The 19,539-nt window shown below is 25.0% G+C and overlaps 4 protein-coding genes across 4 annotated transcripts in view; 3 read left to right on the top strand and 1 right to left on the bottom strand.

Moving 5' to 3' along the window:
• Window positions 1-4,087, top strand: part of Phum_PHUM127420 (breakpoint cluster region protein, putative) — a gene marked incomplete at both ends in the record, with an annotated part of 5,781 nt that extends 1,694 nt beyond the window's left edge. The window contains 13 exons of the mRNA XM_002424304.1: window positions 541-923; window positions 1,003-1,149; window positions 1,227-1,433; window positions 1,548-1,700; window positions 1,793-1,920; window positions 1,999-2,092; window positions 2,187-2,405; window positions 2,502-2,903; window positions 2,982-3,148; window positions 3,249-3,388; window positions 3,486-3,604; window positions 3,697-3,815; window positions 3,901-4,087. Coding sequence (XP_002424349.1) covers window positions 541-923; window positions 1,003-1,149; window positions 1,227-1,433; window positions 1,548-1,700; window positions 1,793-1,920; window positions 1,999-2,092; window positions 2,187-2,405; window positions 2,502-2,903; window positions 2,982-3,148; window positions 3,249-3,388; window positions 3,486-3,604; window positions 3,697-3,815; window positions 3,901-4,087 — 2,465 coding nt within the window. The remainder of the gene's footprint in view (window positions 1-540; window positions 924-1,002; window positions 1,150-1,226; window positions 1,434-1,547; window positions 1,701-1,792; window positions 1,921-1,998; window positions 2,093-2,186; window positions 2,406-2,501; window positions 2,904-2,981; window positions 3,149-3,248; window positions 3,389-3,485; window positions 3,605-3,696; window positions 3,816-3,900) is intronic.
• Window positions 4,088-6,024: 1,937 nt separating this feature from the next.
• Phum_PHUM127410 (class B secretin-like G-protein coupled receptor GPRcal2, putative) lies at window positions 6,025-9,146 on the bottom strand (the record flags this gene model as incomplete). The annotated part of the gene is made up of 10 exons (XM_002424303.1): window positions 6,025-6,037; window positions 6,220-6,395; window positions 6,471-6,654; window positions 6,737-6,822; window positions 6,902-7,092; window positions 7,166-7,268; window positions 7,354-7,495; window positions 7,576-7,840; window positions 8,881-8,988; window positions 9,068-9,146. 10 exons carry the CDS (start codon window positions 9,144-9,146, stop codon window positions 6,025-6,027), a joined length of 1,347 nt encoding a protein of 448 aa, XP_002424348.1.
• A 6,620-nt stretch (window positions 9,147-15,766) lies between these two features.
• Window positions 15,767-16,733, top strand: Phum_PHUM127400 (uncharacterized protein; the record flags this gene model as incomplete). The annotated part of the gene is made up of 3 exons (XM_002424302.1): window positions 15,767-15,857; window positions 15,882-16,418; window positions 16,495-16,733. The coding sequence occupies 3 exons, from the start codon at window positions 15,767-15,769 to the stop codon at window positions 16,731-16,733; spliced, it is 867 nt and encodes a 288-aa protein (XP_002424347.1).
• A 1,784-nt stretch (window positions 16,734-18,517) lies between these two features.
• Phum_PHUM127290 (uncharacterized protein) overlaps window positions 18,518-19,539 on the top strand; it is a gene marked incomplete at both ends in the record, with an annotated part of 1,753 nt that continues 731 nt past the window's right edge. The window contains 4 exons of the mRNA XM_002424301.1: window positions 18,518-18,595; window positions 18,677-18,798; window positions 18,867-19,146; window positions 19,237-19,516. Coding sequence (XP_002424346.1) covers window positions 18,518-18,595; window positions 18,677-18,798; window positions 18,867-19,146; window positions 19,237-19,516 — 760 coding nt within the window. The remainder of the gene's footprint in view (window positions 18,596-18,676; window positions 18,799-18,866; window positions 19,147-19,236; window positions 19,517-19,539) is intronic.

The raw sequence follows: 19,539 nt of genomic DNA, 5'->3' as shown, positions 1-19,539 counted from the left end.
CTGCAATTAAAAAAAAAAAAAAAAAAAAAAAAAAACCAAATCCGTTATTACTTACATACTCTGAGTACGATAATTTTTTTTTTATTACAATCAAATCAAATTTAAATGTAATTATCTATATTTATTTATATTTTATCTATACAGAATTCACTAATAGAAAATAATTAAACTTACCAAAAAAAAAAATTTTTTTTAAAACATGTTTTACCCACTTAAATTTTTTTAAAGAACTGATTGAATTTTTTTTTAAACAATTCGGATTTTTTGTAAAACTACGAATTCAATTACATGTAAAAAAAAATTTTTTTTTTTTAAACAATCAATTGTTAATCAGGAAAATAATAGATAAAAGGTCTATTGTTTGTTTGACTTATAATTAACATTTGTGTAATTTCATTAAATTTACAAAAAAAAATTTATTATTTAGCATATGAAAAATAAAACTATAAATCAACCTGAGTTGAACCTTAACATTAAAAATTTATTTTAAAAAAATTTTTTTTTTTTTTTTTTTTTTTTTTTTTTTAGGCGTTATCGAAGCTCTAACTCTACCGAGTCGAGGTTCGTTGAGACCAAGCGTGGCAGCGAGCAATTCAAATTACGTTAACATTGATTATTTTATCAAGCAAAGACCGACAATAGAAAGAAGTAGTTCCGTTGAATCCGAAGAAAATATCAGCAACGCTTCCGAATACACTCAAATAGATAAAAGTGACGATTTTCCCTCGCTTTTGGTCGGAAATGTCTCAGATGGAACGTACACCAGTAATTCTTCTCTCGAATCTTCCGGAACGAAAATTTCCGGGTCACTCGACGCCGATCCTGCCGACATGCAGAAAAAAATCATAGACTCCGTCATCGAGTCAGAAACAATATACTTAGAGTGTTTAAACGTTTTGCTACAGTACATGAAAGCTCTTAAAGTAAGTCATAGGGTATATTGAAAATTTGCTCTCGTCACTTTGCGCGCGCCGTTAATATCGTTATAACCGTTTTTTTTAGGCCACCCTGAGCACTTCTCAGCCTGTCATTTCCGAAGATGAACTCAACACCGTTTTTTATAAAATCCCAGAACTTCACGCGATGCACAGCAAGTTTTTAGAGGGATTGAAAAATTGCACTTCTTACGGACAACACTTTTTAAAACTTGTGAGTTTGAGTTGGAAAAAAACTAAAAAAACTAATTTCGTAAACGAATTGCAATCCTTTAAATTTAATGATTACAGGCTGAAAATTTAAACGAATATGGCGCTTTTTTGCATAACTACGGACGAGCTACGGATACCGTTAAAAGGAGGAGTCAAATATGTCAGCAATTTGCAGAAATAACTTCCGACATAAAATTGAAATCTCTTCAAGGGCAAATTTTATCATTGGAAGATTTGTTATTCAAACCGGTGGCCCGAGTTCAAAAAAATGCTCTCGTTTTAGATGTGAGTGAGATGTAATTTTTTTTTGAAAATTATTTTCCAAACGTTTCCACTTGATGAAATTTACTAGGAAAGAGAAAAAAACAAATTATTTTCTTTTTTTTTTTTTTTTTTTAGGATCTATTAAAATGTTGTTCAAGTTCTCAAAGCGATCAGGAAGCATTAAAAGAAGCATTATCACTAACGAAAACATTTTTAGATTCATTTAACATGATTGAAACGAAAAAAATGTTTGGTCACGAGGATCGAGCTCAAAGAAGACTTGTAAAGGTGCGACATTTTTCCCTCATAATATTTATATATTTATTACAAAGAAACAGGAGGCATTAATATATAATTTGTATTTGTATTTTAACGTTTAGAATTCTTTCATGGTTGAATTATGCGAGGGCCATAGAAAATTACGTCACTTATTTTTATTTAACGATGTTATGGCATGTGCCAAATATAAATCTACAGGAAGGGGTAAAATTACTTTCGAATTAAAATGGTGAGTTTTTACGTTATGTCAATAGTAGAATTAAACGGTGAAAATGTTAATAAATACAGAACCTTATCTTGTTTTCAGGTATATACATTTAAATGATTTGATTATTTTAGAAGAAACTGCAAACGAGCCAAAAGAAATTTCACCTCCGAATTTGTTATCTTTAAAATCTCAAGTAAATCTTTTTTCTTTTTGTTTAAATTAAATAATAATGCGATTCGAGTTACAAACGTGTAATCGTTTTTTTTTTTTTTTTTTTTTTTTTTTAGGCTTGCACAATCAGAGATCAAATTTTGAGGGATGAGGAAAAGAGAAAATCGGGACTCGAAAAACAGAGAAAAAAATTAGCCGCGTTGGAAGCTCAATTGGTTTTAGCTTATCCAGATTTAGTTTTAAGGGTTGGACAGCGAAGTAATCGTTTGTACACATTTTTACTGTCGTCGGAATTCGAAAGAACTCAATGGATCGAAGCAGTTCATAATTTACAAGTAAAATTTTATCACTGTGTAAACACGCACGTGCGTGTTACGTGCTCGTGTTTGTTGATTTTGTTTTTAATATTTTCTTAATAATATTTTCCGTAGAATACTTTTCAACAAAGTCATTTACCCGGTCCGAAAAACAATTCCGTGAGCATGGTAGAACTTCAAGCGTGGGTGACAGCTTGCAGAGCATTTTTAAAAACAAACATGGGATCTTACCTCATGCGAACGGTTCAAGATGAAAGTTTGCTACGGGGAGACTTGCACGTGACTCTGGGATACCTTCACGGATTATCTCATCCGATGGATTTGTTTTTGGTACTCGAAGTGGACAGTTACGGTCATTATTTTCGAAAAGCGAGAAGTAAACTCATTTGTAGATCCCTAAATCCCAGATGGGATCAAAGTTTTGTCATCGATCTAGAGGGGAGTCAAAATCTTAGAATACTTTTGTACGAGGAAGCTCAAGAAAGAACGATACTGAGGGGAAAATCAACTCGAAAGGTAAAGACAAATTTAAAAAAAAAAAAAAAAAAAAAAAAAAAAACATTTAAAATATTTATTTAAACATTTTTTATTTAGCTTTCCGTGTCTTGGCTGGGGCCGAATGAAGTTGCCAAAAAAATAAGTTTAAGTGCCGGCGTCACATTAGTTATGAGGCTGAGATTTCAACCGGCTGATGTATCCCTAAGAAGGATACCCCAATCCAAACCTTTGGGATTCGGTAGTAAAATACAACAAGTTTGTCGGTGAGGATCTTAAAAATGAATGAATGAATTATTCAAAGAGCGTGAAATTTATTATTTAATTTTTTTTTTTTTTTTTTTTTGTGGTTTTGGGCACGCTTAGGAGAGAAGACAGAAGTGTGCCGTTCATAATAACGAGTTGCGTGAGGGAGGTTGAAAGAAGAGGGATGACGGAAGTCGGGATTTACAGAGTTTCCGGTTCCGCATCCGATTTAGCAAGACTAAAAAGATCCTTCGAAACGAGTGAGTTTATTTAGTATCAATTATGTATTACTCTATGGATAATGTATAATCGGTTTATTATTATTATTATTATTATTATTATTATTATTATTTAAAGATTGCTACGAAGCCGAACAATTGCTCAAAGAAGTTTGTGTACATTCCGTGACGGGGATATTAAAATTATATTTGAGAGAATTACCCGAAGCACTTTTCACGGATTCCAATTACGAAAAGGTTCGTGGATCCTGGGTCGATTCGTTTTAATTTTAATTTAAATTTTTTTAATAATAATAATAATAAATTGAAATTCAAAAAAATATTTTCAGTTTTTACACGCGTGGAATTTGGGAGAAAATCAAAGAGACGGAGCGTTATCGAGTTGTTTTCAATCTCTACCAATACAAAATCGCGAGATTATTAATTTTCTTCTAGATCATTTAATTAGGTAATTAGAATTTTTTTAAAGTAGATATCTATCATTAAAAATATCAATTAATTATTATTATTATTATTTACGCGGCGGACGACAGAGTAAATCAACACGAATCGGCGAATAAAATGAGCCTACACAATTTGGCCACCGTTTTCGGGCCCACATTGCTACGACCGAGTTCGAAAGAATCCAAATCCCGGGATTTGCTGGCACAGGGAACGTGTGACGTCATGGCTCAAGCGGGGATTTTGCATCACTTTTTAATGCAGAGACACGTTCGGTAGCTACTTCCCAGCGCACCGCCCGCGTCAGAGGTGTTTGGGTTTCAAAGCGAACCGAAAGAGTATTAAAAAGAAAAACTATTCCATCGTGCGTTTACATAATAACATACACAGTCAGTTCTACACGTGCACACACACATACACAGTCAGTCCTACACGTGCACACACACACACACACACAATAATAAAATACGTTTATATATGTACATATACATAATAATAATTTTTAGTCATTAAATAGGGAAAAATAGGATAAGTAATGATTTGCAATAAAAAAAATATTATTAAATTATTTAATTTTATGTAATTAATAGGAAAAAAAGTCGATGCCAAAATATTTTGTTGCTTTAAAAAAAAAAGAAACAACTACTTCCGGTGTGTATACAATTTAATTTTTACGTTATTATTTTATTTTATTTTAGATTTAAATATAACGATAAATATATATTGATGATAATTTTATTATTAATATTATTATTATTTTAATAATTAAATTTATTCATTTATTAAAAAGAAATTTTTATTTTTATTTTATTTGAAAGTAAAGAAAAAATTGATCGATTGTGGTCGTTTATTAAAAATGTTTTCGTTTATAGAGGAAAGAAAAATAATAATAATAATAATAATAAAGTATATAGCAATAAGAGAAAATACATTTTTGTTTGCTTTTAAAGTTATTCAGGGTAGAAATTTTAATAATAATAATAATAATAAAAGTCAATTGATTACGTCACTGCCAATGAGCGTAGCTTGCATTTGATATAAAAATATACATATATTTTTTAAATTGTAATTTTTAATTAATTAATTAATTAATAGGATAAATAAATAAATAAATAAATAGATTAATAAAAATCATTTTATTAATGAGCGTTATCAATATAAATAAAACGCAATAGAATATTTACTCTTAATTAAATCCTATGTATTTAGGTTTTTAAAAAAAACAATAATAATAATAATACTTAAACTTCTTTATTAATAACATTTGTATATTTAAACATATTAATTTACACACGCACACGCACACACACACACTTATATACACATATATATATATTTATATAAATATAAAAATTTATAATTTTTTCTTTATGTCGTCTTTATGTTTTTGTGGTAAATGGTTCGATGTTTTTTTATGATTGTATTAAAATTGATAAAATTATTATTATTATTATTATTATTATTATTATTATTATCATTAAATAATTTTTTGTTTATAATAATTAGAGTAAAAAAAATTAATGATGTTTGTTGCAATATGGAAAGAACAAGAAGAAACATTAAAGGCTGTTTTAACTGCAGTTTATTATAATAATAATAATAATTTTTATTATAAATTTTTTATTACGTTTCAGGTACGGAGAAAAAATTTTATTAACACACGCGTTAGGTATACGCACGTACAATAAATAAGGTATGAAATGTTTTCAATTTTCTTCTTCTTCTTTTTCTTTTTCTTTTTCGTTTAACTTAACGATTCGAATAATAATAATGATAATAATTTTTTCAAAATTTTATATTTTTTAATAATAATAATAATAATAATAAATGCTCACGTGGGTAGTAGCCTTTTTACAAAAAATCAGGTTATATAATTAATAATGATGATGATGATAATATTCGTAAAATTTGCCTTTGATGAAATAATAATAATAATAATAATAATAAATGCTCACGTGGGTAGTAGCGTTTTTACAAAAAATCAGGTTATATAACTAATAATAATGATGATGATGATAATATTCGTAAAATTTGCCTTTGATGAAATAATAATAATAATAATAATAATAATTGTACCTGTAAATGTACATAAAACGTTTGATTTGTATTATATAAATATATTAAATAAATATATGTAAATAATAATAATAATAATTAAATAATTTTTTTTCGAATTTGTTGCCATTCGTGTTTATGTTCTTTTAATATGATTCGTGTCAAACTCTCGTCCTGGAAATGACAAAACAAAGCGTTTCCGGTTATTTTCATTGAGAAAATTTATAAAAATTGATTATTAAAAAATAATTACATACTCGACGACTTGATCGTTATTACTGTAAATAAATAAATAAATAAATTGGATTAGTTGTCGGTTTTTTCGTAAAAAAAATTATTATTATTATTATTACCACCTTTTCCATTGTGCATCGTTGACGTCATCATTTTGATTTTCAATTTGTTTTCCGTTTGTTTTATCATTTGTCGTAGTTTTACTCGTTGATTGTTTATGATGTTGAAATTGTTTATGTTGTTGATTGTTTCTCAATGAAAAATATGTTGAAACGCTTTTCATTACGACAGCTCTAACCTGTTGGGGGGAAAATTTTTTTAAAATAATTTTCCTTTTAAATTTAATGGGGATCTCTCTCTCTCTCTCACTCACCTCTCCGTTTAAAAAACAATATAAAAACGCAATGAAAAAACCTTGGAATGATGTTAGGAAATGCGTTCCATATGACCATAAAGCAAATTCCCAAACTGATTTTTCCAACGGGGATTTACTCATGCTTATTATGTTTGTTATACCTAAAAGGGGTAAAAGAACAGCCGTTGCACGAACTGCTTTCCTAAAAGAAAACCAAAATTGTGGATCTTTTGATCTCTGTTTGTTTTCAATTTCAATTTCAATTTAATAATTTTTATTTTTACCTGACTTGTTCGATTTCGCTTTTTCTACTCTGTCGTAATTTAACAACGAGCACACGAATTATATTTAAAAGAAATAAAAAATTTAACTGAAATTATTAAAAAAATAAATAAAAATAAATAAACAAATTGTTTTTTAAATTGAAAATGATTTGATGGAAAATTTACCACGACGACGGTTAATCTTGGTCCTTCTAATATCCAAAAATAAATTGTTAAATTATATCCCCACCAACATTTGGACGTTTTGTAATATGTTATCATGACTAAAATCCAGGCACTCGTTATTATTATTGGGGATCCCCAACCAATTATCGAATACATCGTATAATAACTTTGTTCTTTGTGAAAAACTGTAACTGATATAACATAAATTTAAAAAATTATAATATTTATAAAATTTTTTTTTTTTTTTTTTTTTTATAATTAAACCTGTTATCATGTTATGAAGATAAAGACCCTCGACAAACATCCACATAAACATGGCCGTCCTTGCATATTCTAATAAAATGTATGATATTTCGCATAAAAATGGCTGGAAAAAAAAAATTTTTTTTTTTTTAATAATTTTTTGACAATTCTATTCTTTTTTTTTCTATTTGATGATGAAAAATAGGTACCGTGTCGTGTATTCCTTGCCAAAAATTAATTTTTTCTTTTACTATAACTTGATCAATGTATAAACTCAATCTAACGACAACTTGTATTTCCATAGCAATAAATAAATTTTTATGTATTCTCGTTCTACTGTTTCTTAATCCCCTAAAATAATAACCAATTATTATTATTATTATTTACAAAATTTTGTGTTTTTAGGTAATGAATAAATGCGTCGTCGTCACCTGAATCTGAAAAAAATGGCCAGAGAAAATAATAAGGCAATGAGAGATACGGAAAATCCTACGATTTCCAACGTTCTCGTTTTTTCCGCAATGTCCAATTTTATCTTGGCTGTATCTTCGGAGTCTGCATATAACATTTTAAACAATTGCCAAGTTTCTGGAGTGAAACACGTCGTGTAATTGGTCCATCCTTGTGGTGAATCGTCATGACCTTTTATTCTACCCTCCCAACGTCCTCCAGGTAAACATTTTTTATATACTAATTCTGTAAGAGTTTTAAAATAATTAATATATTTTTTTTTTTTTTGTCCTCCTTAATTACATAAATATAATAATTACGTAAGTCTAAATAATAATAATAATAATAATCAAGACATTATAATTAATTATTGAAAATAATTAAGAAAAAAATTACGGGATTTGTTACACAAAAAAAGGAAAAAATTTAATCAACCTTTTTGGATTTATTCAAGATTTACTGTTTCTCTCTCTCTCTCTCTCTCTCTCTCTCTCTCTCTCTCTCTCTTAGAATTCATTAATTATTTAATAAAAAATTTAAATAAAAAAATTCTTTCTTAAAATTATTATTATTATTACAACGCGTAACAAACAAAATAATAATAAGTAATTAATTAATTTTATTTTTTTTATTTATATATATTACGTAATTATTTTACAAAAAATTATTATTATTATTATTTAAAATGAATCGATAAGGGTAAAGAAAAATATTAATAATAATAATAAATAAATAAATAATGGCTTCTTCTTCTTCTTCTTTAAAAAAATTAATAATTCGAATTGAATTAACATAAAAAATAATTTGTTTGGCTTCGGAAAATATTTTTAATAAATATATTTATGTATGAGAAAATAAAAAAATAAATTATTAATAATATTTAAACAAAAATATAAACAAAATGTCAAAATTTTAATAAAAAATATAAAAATCGTTTTTATTTTGAAAGAAAATATATATAAATAAATTCTCTCGAAAGTTCTTTATTAATTCGTATTTATCAAAAAATAAATAAATTTATAAAATGGACGAAAAAGTAATAAATATAACCGGAAAAGCGGAAAAACGAGGGGAGAGGGGGGTGGGAAACGAGAAAAACAACAAAAAACAATAAGGGGAAAAATTATGCAAAATGTAAATATTGTTTTTTTGTTTTGATTTAATTTTTACCTTTTTTTCGCGTTTTCTTTCTACCTTTTTTTTTTTTTAACCGAATTAATTTATATTAATTTAAAATATATAATATATTTTTTTTATTAATATAATAATATAATAAAAAAACTTACTCGATGGATCGATTCCTCTATCTTTTGGACAATTTTGAACAGCGACGGTATCTTCTTTTGTCGGTGGCCAACACAATACGGAATCCCACGTCCAATTACAATATATTTCTAAATAAATAAATAAATAAATTATTAATCGTTAATAAATAAGTTAAATAAAATATTTTTTGTTTGTTTGTTTGTTTACCTCCATTAGGCGGTAGAAAATTTTTAAATTTTTCAACGCAAATTTCAACGGTTTTATTTAAATATTCACCAGAAGACATTTTCTCAGCTGTGTTGATCTTAAACAAAAAAAATTATGTTGTTAAGTTTGATTTCCTATTAATTAATAAAAAATTATTAAACAATAAAATCCGTTTGTTAATATTTTTTAGTCTTTTTTGTTAATAAAAAATTGTTTAAAAAAAAAACAAAACAAAAACAAAAGCTTTCATTCAAAGATTATATAAGTAACAGGAAAAATTAATAATAAATAGGGAGAATAAAAGAGAGAGAGAGAGAGAGAGAGAGAGAGAGAGAATACTAAATAACATAATAATAATATATATTGAAAACAATATATATATATATATATATTTTAAAATTAAAAAACGATTAAACGTTTAAAACGACGACATTTTTCAATCTAATTAATAAAAAAAAAAAAATCGTAAGGAAAATAATGACATAAAAGATTTTCTTTTTTTTTAATATATTAAAAATAAAATTATTATATGTAAAAGAATTAAGAAAAAATTAATCAATTTTTTTTTTAATAACGTGAATGACGATTGACGACATTTTCCATTTTCTTTTATATAAAAAGAATTTTCTTTTGTTAACGACAGAAAAAAAAAAAAAAAAAATCTTTTAACAGATGCGAATGTAAACCACATGAAAAACCGCAACTTTCGGAAAAAGGTTCGACCTTTTTTATTTTATTTTATTTTTTTTTTATTTTTTACGACATTAATTTTACATAATATAGAAAATATCGTATTTATATTATAAAATTACAAGAATAAAATTTAAGAAGGAAATTATTTAAAAAAAAAAAAAAAAATGATTAAAAAATTTACGAAAGCGGTTACGAAAACGGTTACGAACTTGGGATTTTTTTTTTAATAAATAAATAAATAATTAATTTTTTAATTTAACTTTATCTAATATTAAAATAATTAAACATTTAAACGGTTTTTATAATTTAATTATTCGTTAAACATTGGCTCTCACTTAAATCCATCATTAATTATTATTATTATTATTCGTTATAAATTTCCGTTAACGAATTTGAAAATTTAAATTTGAATTTTGCGTGGAACGTTTTTTTTTAACGACAAGTACCTCATTAACGTTTTATTTTTTTCATCTTTTTTTTTTTTTTTAAATGAATTTATGAAATAATTAGGGTAAAAAACTTACCGATCGGATAAAATATTTTAGTAAAAAGTTTAAAATGAAAAAATCAGAACATTTTTTATAAATTAATTTAAAAAAAAAAAAATTATTATGAATGTATTTTGAATGTGCAATTTAAAACGTTTAAAATTAAACGAATTTTTTTTTTAATTTTTCCGGATTACAACGATCACTCAACTTAACGAATTTTAAAATTAAATTAAAAGAGTAACGAATTATTATAAAAACAAAAAAAATAATAATAAAATTAAATAATTATAATAAAATAATTTGGACGAAGAAAAAAGCTCAGAAACTTTTCGCGGCGAATCACTGACTAAAATTCATAACTGAAATTTTCCACCGCCTTTTTTGAAAATGAATAAAAACAAAAAAAAAAAAGGTGGCAGCACTTGATAAAATGAATTTTCTTTTTAAGGAATAAAGGAAATGTTTTTGTTAAATGAAAAAACGTTACGTAAATAATAATAATTAACGTAACAATATGGCGGACGTTAAAATTATAAAATACATAAAAAACGTAAAAAATATTAACGTTTGATTATTTTAAACGGATTTTTATTACCGTAATAAAAATAAAAAAAATTATTAATTTAAAAAATATAAACATTTTCCCTTTTTCTTTTTATTCAAATTTAAACATAAAGTAAATTACTCAAATGTATAAGATTTAAATTATTAAAAACGGTTTGTTTTCTTTTTCTTTCTTTTTTTTTTTTTACGAACGGGAAATCAATAGAAAAACAACAAAAGAAAAACTTTTCACAGTTTATAAAAATTTCATTGAATGAGACAAAAAAAATATAAATAAAATAAATACATAAAAATTTTTTTAAAAAAAACGTGATCGTTTACGTTTGTATTTGAAAACAAAAAAAAAAAAAAACATTTTTTTTTTTCCCTCCTATTTAGAAAAATATGAATGCATTTGACATTGAATTCTTTTACATAATCATTATTTTATTATTATTGTTTTAAAATTTTCGAGTAAAAGGAATAACTTTTATTATATTTAACAAAAGAACAATATTTAGAGAGGAAAAGATTGAAATGTAACTAAATTTTATAATATTATTATTATTATTTTTAATTTTCCGTCGGTAATTTTATTTTCTTTCGAAAGATAAAATATTTATTAAAATCATATTTAAAAAAAAAATTCGCTAATATTTATTAATAAATAATAAATAAATAATATTTTTTTTTTTAAAAATTTAACGTATCAAACGTAGCAACCGAAAATTTTTCAAAATGGCTGCCGTGATAAAATTCACTCAATTTTTTTTTTTTTGTAATTTTATCGTGAATGCCACTCGTTTTATTACATAAAAAAAAAAAATTAAATAAATATTATTTATTATTATTATTATTATTACGTAATAATGAACTCTTATTTAATTATTGATGAATAAATTTATTTATTTATTTTACGGTTTTTTTATATTTTAAGTATTTCTATTTATTCATTTTTTTTTCCAACATGGCGGTCATAATTAATTAAAATTTTTTTTTTTTTTTTAAATGCAAAACGATGGAAAAAATTTTTTTTCTAAAAAGTTTTTCAAAAAAAAAAAAGAAAAATAATGATAATAATAATAATAATCATTATCGTATAAGGACTTGATTCATTTTAAGAACTCTTGAAAAAAAAAATTTTCTTTCTTTTCTTTCTTTCTTTCTAACTTTTTCCACCGTTAATAATTATTGATAATAATAATAATAATTAATAGATTTTGATAAGTATTCGGATAAAATAATGATAAAGATAAACAAAAAAAAAATAATAAAAAAACGTTAAAAATCATAATGAATATATTTTCTCACATGGTTTTCAAATAATAATGACCATCGAAACTAAGTTAAAAATATAACAGCAACAACAACAACAACAACAACAACAACCAAAAGAACTTTAAATGCCGTGTCACGTTGGTAGACGCCCCCAAGAGTCTTATTTGTAAAAAAAAAAAAAGTGTTTATTCTTTATTTTCAAGTATTTTTATATACGAATAGAATAATAATAATAATAATAAGAGCAAGAAGTAGTCGGTATATAGGTATAAAGTAAAAAGGTATAAAAAAAAAACCTTAATTATCGAGGTGTGAATTTTTAAGAAGAGCGTGCCGAAATATATTGTTGAATACGTTATTCACGGATGTCGGAAAGGACAATAGTCAAAGAAGTCATCCATGTCAGTCAATTCCACATGACCTAATATCGATTCATTGAGTATAAAAAAAAAAAAAAAACCCGACATCTTTGTCTCTTTGACAATAACCGAAGCGAAATGATATTGTCCTCTCTAACTTTTTGACATTTTGGGGTTTTACCATTTATTTTCAATTTTTTTTTTTTCGACACTCATTTCAAATTATAAAATATTCTTGTTTGTTTAGATTTACCTGTGATTAATAGAATTAAAAAAAAAAAAAAAAGGAAAATTTTTTTTTCTAAAGTTGGTAACGCTTTTGCGTTTGTTCGTTCACGAATCGTCGTTTCGCGAATCGACATTCGAAAAAAAACGGTTTTTTTAAATTTATTTAAATTGAAATTTATCGTGATGATATATTTGTGAATTTTTTTTTTAAATCGATTAATCGATTTTATTTAAAAATCAATCAATCATACACTAGTAAGTTTTATTATCATTATTATTATTAATTTTTTCTTTTAATATTAAGAAATTCGCGAAAACGTTAAAATAAATTTTAAGATGGAGGAGGGAATTCAACAATGGGGAAAAAAAAACTTCATTGATGTCGCATAAAACATTTTTTTTTTTTTTTCTGGCCAACCACTTACCATGGCTAATGAAATTCTTCCGGATCATAAACTTTGGTGTCGTTAATAATTTTTCAAAAACGTTCTTTTTATCATTTAACCCAAGTTTTAACAACAAAAAAACTCTCAACAATTATTGACTCAATAAGACATCTGGACATTTTCTTCTTCTTCATCTTCTTCTTCTTTTTTGATAACCGAATCAATTTTATACGGTTGTCTCACGAAAGGGGGGATAGAGAGGACTTTATTTAAAAAAAATTGCGTGGGAGAACGACGACATATTTAATATTACGTAATATAAAAAGTGTTGTTGCTATATGGGAGGTCTAATGATAGGAAAAACTATGAATCTTTCTAGAATATTCCATTAATAAAGACTTCCCGCTGTGTTATTTACGTTTGCAAATTTTTCCCAAACGTTTTTTTTTTTTTTTCTCATATTCCATTGATATGCGAACACACACGTAAGAATATAAAAATAAATTTAATAAAATTTCTTATATGACGGTTATTTTAATGACGTCACATAAAACCGTTAATTTTTTTTAAAAAAATGATTAAATAACGTAATTATAAAAAAAAAAAAAAGGAAATAAATAAATAAACGGAAACGAACGAATTGTGTAATCATTTAAACGAACGATTTTTATTATTATTATTATTTTATTGCTATTGACTTATACAGGTATTATTATTATTATTATAAAGGAAAATACGTAATAGCTCACGTAACGAACTTTTTTTTTTTTTGTAATAAAATTAAAAAAGAGTTAGTATAATTGAAATATTGCGTGATTTATTTATTTATTTAAATAATTTTATTATTGATATTGATAAGTAATAAAAAAAGAGATTGATTTCACATATATTTCTCTCTCTCTCTCTCTCTCATTTTGTATTTTAAAAGGATTCTTATTAAAATATTTTTGTGATGATTATTTTGTTTTTTTGTTTCCCCATCAAATAATTAATTACCCCCGATGAAATGTATATAAATAAATAAAAAATTGTTGAGGTTTTTTTGTTATTTATCCCTCTCTCTCTCTGTTGTGCCCCTTTAGGAAAGGTTAGGGAACGATGGGTTCTAACAAGATTGCACATTTTCGAATTAAAATAATAATAATAATAATAATCATTCGTTTGTGCACCTTTTTTTTTTTTTTTTTCCATGCAATACAAACCACAATACGTATAAGAGTAGTGTAATGGTGGCCCTGCTGTTTTTTGATACTTGACACCTTTTGTGTCCCTGTTTGATTATGGTTTTTCCAACTGAATTGATGACAAAAACTCTTTTAAGTGACTTTAATCATTCAATATTTTGTTGTATTCTCCTCGTATGTCTTATACCCCCTCCCTCCTTCCCTCCCTACCCCCTCTCCCTACCCCCTCACTTTAAATCTTCTAAATCAATAAGAATTTGGGTTTTTTTTAAAAATAATTTTCCGGTTTAATCAAATTATTATTATTTATAAATTTTCATATTGGAAAATAAAACGTGAAAATTATTTTTTTTTAACAAAAAAAAAAAAAAAAAAAAAAAGGATAGAAAGGGAAAAAGATTATTGATACTCGGGAACGCCACCACCCTTTTATAACGGGAATTTTTTGATTGGTTAATTTTTTTTGGTTGGTGTATTTTTTCTCTCTCCCTTTTCCTTTTTTTTTTTTTTTTTTTTTTTTTGGGGGCACGAAAAGGCTGTCGTTAACAGTTGTTGGGAAATTTTTGATTATAAAAGGGAGATTTTTTTTTTTTTTTTTTTTTCATTTTCAAACCCCTTTTCCAACTACAATTAACTTTTATTAAGGGAGTTTTTTTTTTTCCCCCCGACAAAAGGGGGGTTAGTTTTTTTTTTTTTTTTTTTGTTAACCCAATTGAATAAAAAATAATATTTAAAAAAAAAAAAAAAAATCAATAAAAGTCAGACATTTTGTTTTTTTTTTTTTTATCAATTAAAAATTAATGTTCACTCTCAATAATAATCATAAATTATTCTAAATTATTACAATAATTAAAAAATTATTATTATTATTATTATTATTTATGTAAATATTATATCAATAAAAAAATTTTAATAAACCAGATAATGACATCTTGAAAATGTAAATTTTTTTTGCATTTTAAAATAAAAAAAAGAAAAGGTTGAAAGGATAGTAGAAAAGGTTTTGAGCTTTTTTTTTTTTAGCTTCATCCCTAAACTCTTATGATATGAAAAGTGAATCATCATCATCATCATTATCATCATCATCATCACCCAAAGCGAGAAACATAACAGATATACGTATATGAAAATAAAAAGGGAAGTTACCCCAATCATTTTAAAAAAAAAAAAAAAATACCACAATGTTTATCTTATAAAATAAAAAGTCACTCTTGTTACTACTATTATTATTATTATTATTTCTTTCTAAACTCTGTAAATTGTAAGCAAACCTTATTATTATTATTATTATTATTATTTTGTTTACCCCCTCCTTGAAATTTTCGTCAAAACGAATCATCCCTTTTGAAAAAAAAAAAAAAAAAATTTGCTATAATGAACATTGTCATGATTCCTTTCAAGTAACCAAGAGAGAAACATAAAAATTTATCATGCGGGTAGTTTAAAAAGGACACTGATACGATACGGATGTTGTCCTTTTCAATCAATTATTATTATTATTATTAGTTTATAAATAATTGTTTAAACAAAAGTAAAAATGTCTTCTTCGTTATTTCGACCGTGGATTGAAGAATACAAAATTAAAAAATGTGATGATAATGATGATGAGGATGATGTTAAATACGAAAGTAATTTAAATAAAAATTGTATAGAATCGAATAAAGATGATGTTGTGATGATGACCTTTGACACGTCGACGACAGATCGCGAAATAAAATATAAAAATGTTAAAGAACATATTAAAAAAAGAAGTGAAAAATATAATATTCAAAAAAAATTAAAATTAAAATTAAAATTAAATACCGATGAGAAAAATTTTAAGGAACCGGAAATGAATAATAAATTAAATTCCGATTTGATTTCCGGTCCGCAACAATCGGGAATGTATCAGAATTTCGATGGATTTTCTAATTGTTTAGATTATAACATTTATAATAATAATAATAATAATTATTACGGTGGCGGCGGACATTATTATCAATATCATCCGGAATTTATTGAATCGAATTTGATTTTCCACGATTTTCCGCCAAATTTATTTGAAGAATATGCGAAATTTTTAACGGAACAACAAAAACAAACGGCGGAAAAAACGAGAAAACAAAGGCCGAAAAAATTTAGGTGCCCACATTGTCAAGTTGGATTTAGTAATAATGGACAACTTAAAGGACATATAAGAATTCACACGGGTAATTAATTAATTTTATTCTTATAATAAAAAAAAAAAAAATTACTTATTTTAAAAAATTGATTTTTATCGATTAGGTGAACGACCTTTTAAATGTGATGTAGAATCCTGTGGGAAAAGTTTTACAAGAAATGAAGAACTCACAAGGCACAGGCGTATACATTCAGGTCTTCGTCCTTTTCCATGTTCCGAATGTGGAAAAAGATTTGGAAGGAAGGATCATTTGAAAAAACACATCAAAACGCATTTTCAACAAAAATATCAATTAGTTCCAATATTACCTAGTCCATGTCCGCCATATCTCTACGGATTGTGATCATATATTTAATTAATTAATTAACCCTGGTGTGTATATTGTTAATAAAATGGCGTCCGAATCATTGTTAGTTTCATTCGGTGTAAATTTTAAGTTAATATTTCTTTTTTTAATCAATGGCTGCCGCGATTAATAAGAAAACAATTACGATAAAATGTTTTGTGATGTTTTTTTTACAAAAAAAAAAAAGAAAATTGTATTTATTTTTAGTATTGTGTGACGTAATACCAAAAAGAAAACATATTACCAAAAAAAAAAAAAGAAAATAAATTTAAAACTTTAAAAAAATTTTTTTTATTTATTGATTTTGTAAATCTTGTATTTCGAAGCGAAAAAAAGAATAATAATAATAATAAAATGGATAATTTTTTAGGATTACTCATAATAATAATAACAACAATATATTTACCGCAACAACTTTTTTTTTTTTTTGTAAAACAAAATGGCGAATGTAATAATAATTAAAAGGGTGGTCGTTCACAAACCCATGGGGGAAGGAAAACAAACGCCAATGAAAAAACATTTTTATTTTAAAGGGGTTTTTTTTACCCACCCTTAATAAAAAAAAAATACAAAACGACACGTACTACTTTTTCATGTTACGAGTTTAATCAACCGTTACGTTTTTTTTGAAATTTTGTCTAATTACACGTCAGGAATGACGTCATAAAAATGCAACAGCCAAAAGAAATCGTTTACACGTTTTATTATTCGGCGTACGGCGTCCGTTATTTTTTTTTTAAAGAAAAATTCAAAATTTTATTAATGTTTTATTTATTTATTTATTTTTCTTTTCTTAAATTGTCTTTTTTTAATAAACGTAATTGTAAAATTTATATATTTTAAATAAATTTTTTTTTTTTTTTGTCAAATGTTTATAATACACCGACTAATAATGAAGAACCCCGCGGTGAAAATTTTGACCCGCAGGAAATTCGTAAAATATACAAAAGATCGGATCGTACAAAATTTAAAGAAAAAGGGAAACGTAAAAATGTTTTTTAAGTCATAAATCACTTTGTTTGTCATCATATACGATATCACCTTTATTATTTTTTTTCTTTTCTTAAGTAAAAAAAAAAAAAAAAAAAATACAATGAAAATAATGGCGATGGTCATTATTATTAGCCATTTCCTCACTAACGTAAATTAATTTAAATTATTTTGATTAATTTTTAAAAGGAATAAATTCTCACGGAGGGAAAAAAAAAATAAAGAAAAGAAAAACTTTTACGTAACGTTTTTTAATATCTATTATTATTATTATTTAAAATTTTTACTTCAATTATTTTTAACAATAAAATTTATTTTTAAAAAAAATAATAATATAACAATTTTCTATTACGTAACGTCAATTTCTACTTTTTTTTGTTTTTTTTTTTTTTTTTTTTTTTTTTATAATGACGTCATAAACTTAATGATGATAAACCTTTTAAATACATTTTTTTCCTCCCCCCCCTCCATTTTTTAGGGAATTTGGATTAAAAATTAAATTAAATATTTTAATATGAGTTTTATATAAAAATAAGAAGAAAAAATTTTTATTCGGGTAAATTTTGAATTTAACCGTTATAAAAAGTTGTTTTATATTTTTAGGTATTTGTGAAACCTGTGTTAAAAACTTCAAACCAAAATGAATTATTATGATACTGCTTTATCCATTTTCTAGAAGTAGTATCATATTTGAAATCAAAATGGTGTCTGTATGAAGTTTTTTTAAAATATTTATTTTTATTTATTGTTATTTCAAAAAGTTATTAAATTTTGGTAAATGATGATTTAATATGGTTGCACAAGTTTTTTGCCTTACATCCAGTGGTGGTTTTCCACTTTTTGTTAGAAAAAAGGGAGACGATCAATCTGTAAGTTTATTTTTTTATTAATAACAAATTTCAATTATTATTATTATTATTTTTAATATATTCAACGGTATTTATTTTCAGTTATCTTTTTCATATATAGCTTCACTCAATGGCGTTCATATGTTTGCAAAATCACAAGATGTATTATTGGAAGACACAGTTTCGGATGAAAACGTTATTTGTTGGAAAGAATATCATGAGAGGTAAAAAAAAAAAATTTTGAAATTTCCGTTAAAATATATATTTATTAATTTTTTTTTTTTTGTTGCAGTTTAATTTTAATTGGTATGTCATCAACATCTACTTCTGCTGGCTTAAAAGAGTTTTTAGATTTGGTTTTTGATGCGATCGTCATGTGCCTTGGAATTGATGAATTGATTAACATTAAAAATCCAGAAAGATTAAAAAGAGAACTTAGAGTTACTTATAAATTAATTGATAAATTATTGGAAAATTTGGAATCAAATGAAAAATTACAATCGAAAATTGATAGCGTGGAAATTGTTTCAAATGGTTGTTTGAATAATTTCGTTGAAACTATTTTGTGCCAAGTAAGTTTTTAAAAAAAAAAAGAAAAATTATTTGACATGTTAAATTAAATTGCATAAAGTTAATTTGTTATTATATTTTTTTAATTTCAGGAGAATCAAGCTTTACAAAATTGTTTGGAAAGTTTTTTAGAAACATTAGAAAGTCATTTCGGATGTATGACCATTTATGGTAGAGTTGCCGTCGCAACTCCAAGTTGGTGGAAATTAACATCGAATGAAAAAATATTATTAAGTGTATTTATTAATGCTCTGAATGAAAGTACTTATTCTTCGGATGTTCCAATATTTTTACCTCAAACTAGCCCTTCTGTTCCTTTTCGTCTTGTAACTATTCATTTACTGACTGGAGTTGAAATTTCAATGCTTTGCGGTCCACATCCTTCCATAACAGAA

Source organism: Pediculus humanus, genomic scaffold (assembly GCF_000006295.1).
Source record: "Pediculus humanus corporis 1103172107475 genomic scaffold, whole genome shotgun sequence".
In the NCBI taxonomy this organism is placed as follows: domain Eukaryota; kingdom Metazoa; phylum Arthropoda; class Insecta; order Psocodea; family Pediculidae; genus Pediculus; species Pediculus humanus.
Note: the sequence above shows the minus strand (reverse complement) of the source record. Positions and strands in the feature narration are given on the sequence as shown.